Raw genomic sequence first — 2,375 nt, 5'->3', positions numbered from 1 at the left:
ATTTCATAAGACTGAAGAACTGGATGTTCATCAGGGTTCAATAATGGATCATATGGTTCTTCCACTAGTTCGTGATTATAGAATAATGTTTTATAGTTTTAACTCACACATTTTATTCCAATCAATATTTGTAACTATAAACACATACATTAATTTATCTAAGTTTTTAAATTCCCTCATATATTCAAGTTTTGCTTGATTGTTGTTAAAGAAAAAAATAAAATAATTAAATAAAAATAATAGTGTCAGTTTTCATCTTGAATTTTTGGCTCTTTTTTATTAGTTCAAACTTCGACATTGCAACACTGACAGTGTTATTGATCTGAACTGAATTATCTGAATAATTACAGGTGTATTGTCTTCTGTGCAGCTGTTTCTGATGAAGTTTGCATCACTGATTCTGTTATTTTCTGCTTTGAAACAATCTGTGATGTATAAAGCGCTGTAGAAATAAACGTGACTTATTTTAAAGCTTGTTTTGTCTTATTTTAAGTTGAGAGCCGCTGGTTTGTCATGTTTATAAAATCATGAGATATGAAGGACTGATGACGGTTCACTGAAGGCATGTTTGTCTGACGGCGGATTATTACAGATGCCACACAACTGAATGAACTGTAACTGATCAAACACAGACGTGACGTGTGTGTGTGTGTGTGTGTGTGTGTGTGTGTGTGTGTTAGTCGGAGAACAGGCTGGCGAAGGACTGGCGGAGGCTGCGGATGGTTTCTGCTTTGGCCTCGTCGTCCGTCGTGTTTCCACGCAGCGTCTCACTGAAGGTGTTGGTGAGCGACTGCGATTTACTGCAAGACACAATGATTAAATAGATTCATCAACACAGATCTCAGATCAGATCCAATCATGCAGTGTACAGTCTTTTTCAGCTGCAAACTTTGCATCTTGTTTTCAGAACTTTACACACAAATCTAAGAATTGCAAAATGCCTCATATCTCTTGCAAAATGAAGCACAGCATTCAAAATATCACAAACACATCTCAAAAGCAATCATTTGCAAACACCTTTGCCAGAATATTAATTCCTGTTAGATTTGTGTGTGTTGCACAGAGAACTGTGTTGTGTTTTGCAAAAAGTGTTTTATGAAACCGAGTCAAAGGCTGAGAATTAGTGTCTGGTTTTGTAGATCTGGTGTGTGTTTCTGCTGTTTGAGTGACAGCTTTCAGAAAGATTGTGTGTGGAAGCAGATGGAAAAAACTGTAAGGACTCTTTAGCTTATGTGGAGATGAGCCGGCGTGACGAGGCTCTTACTTGAGCTGCGTGGGTTGTTTCTGTGATCCGGATCCGCTGGAGGGAATGGGTCCGGGCTGGAAGGCCTGACTGGGCGAGGTAGAGGCAGATCGGGCGCGCTGAGGAGACGCCTGACCCGACTGAGACGAAGAACCAGAGCCAGAACAAGGACCACCTACACACACACACACACACACACACACACACACACACACACGCTAGTGACACACCTGACAAGCAGCTACTGTAGATGAAATTAGTGTTTTTTTTATAGTAGTCTTTTCTGCTCACCAAGCCTGCTTTTATTTGATCAAAAATACAGTAAAAATAGTGAAATATTATTGTGATGTAAATCAGCTGTTTTCTGTATGAATATGTGTTGAACTGTAATGTATTTCTGTGATCTGCAGCTGTATTTTCAGCATCATTACTGCAGTCTTCAGTGTCACATGATCTTCAGAAATCATTCTAATATACTGATTTGCTGCATTTTTACTGTATTTTTGATCAAATAAACAGCTTTGGTAAGCAGAAGAGACTTGTTTCCGCGCTTCTGACGGCTGGTGTGTGCAGTTTGAGTGTGTTGTTCACCTGGAGCTCGTCTCGGTTGAGTCGTCTGCGGTCCAGGTTGAGTCTGCACACACACACACACACACACACGTGTTAAACTCCACAGACTGAGGCTCAGGTTGAGTGTAAATGAGTGCGTTGACCACAGTACCTTAGTGGACGTTTGTGGTGTGGTCACTCCCAGCAGAGCAAAGGCCATCTTACTGATGACCAGATCACAGATCAGCTGCCGGTCTTCCTCCACATGCTCACCGATCAGAGGCATCGAGCTGTCCATCACCTGACCAAACACACACACACACACAGCTCAGATTTACCCACCAAAGCAGAAGAAAATATATAATTAGGCTTTGCATAAAAATGAAGCCATTATTGTTGTTTTGCACTGTGAAAAACATAAAAATAGCATTGCATGCAGCAGAGTTAGATCAAACATGAAGGTTTTGTCTTTATGTGATCTTATTTAACTTTTATTATTTTCTTTTCTCTGTCTTTTATGATTTTCTGGCGTGTATTATGTTGCTCTGTTGTTATTTGTTTTGGAGTGAAATGTGAAAATTGA

General features: G+C 39.9%; 1 protein-coding gene across 1 annotated transcript in view; it reads right to left on the bottom strand.

Annotated features, from left to right (window-relative positions):
* Positions 1 to 253: 253 nt before the first annotated feature.
* LOC306861081 (synapsin-3-like) overlaps positions 254 to 2,375 on the bottom strand; it is a 56,367-nt gene continuing 54,245 nt past the window's right edge. Inside the window, exons 11-14 of the mRNA XM_079403156.1 lie at positions 1,965 to 2,093; positions 1,835 to 1,877; positions 1,265 to 1,418; positions 254 to 800 (exon numbers count right to left, since the gene is read on the bottom strand). Of these exons, the coding sequence (XP_079259282.1) occupies positions 677 to 800; positions 1,265 to 1,418; positions 1,835 to 1,877; positions 1,965 to 2,093 (450 nt within the window). The 3' untranslated portion in view covers positions 254 to 676. The remainder of the gene's footprint in view (positions 801 to 1,264; positions 1,419 to 1,834; positions 1,878 to 1,964; positions 2,094 to 2,375) is intronic.

The sequence above is a fragment of the Barbus barbus genome (genome assembly GCF_936440315.1).
Source record: "Barbus barbus genome assembly, chromosome: 42".
Taxonomy (NCBI): domain Eukaryota; kingdom Metazoa; phylum Chordata; class Actinopteri; order Cypriniformes; family Cyprinidae; genus Barbus; species Barbus barbus.
Note: the sequence above shows the minus strand (reverse complement) of the source record. Positions and strands in the feature narration are given on the sequence as shown.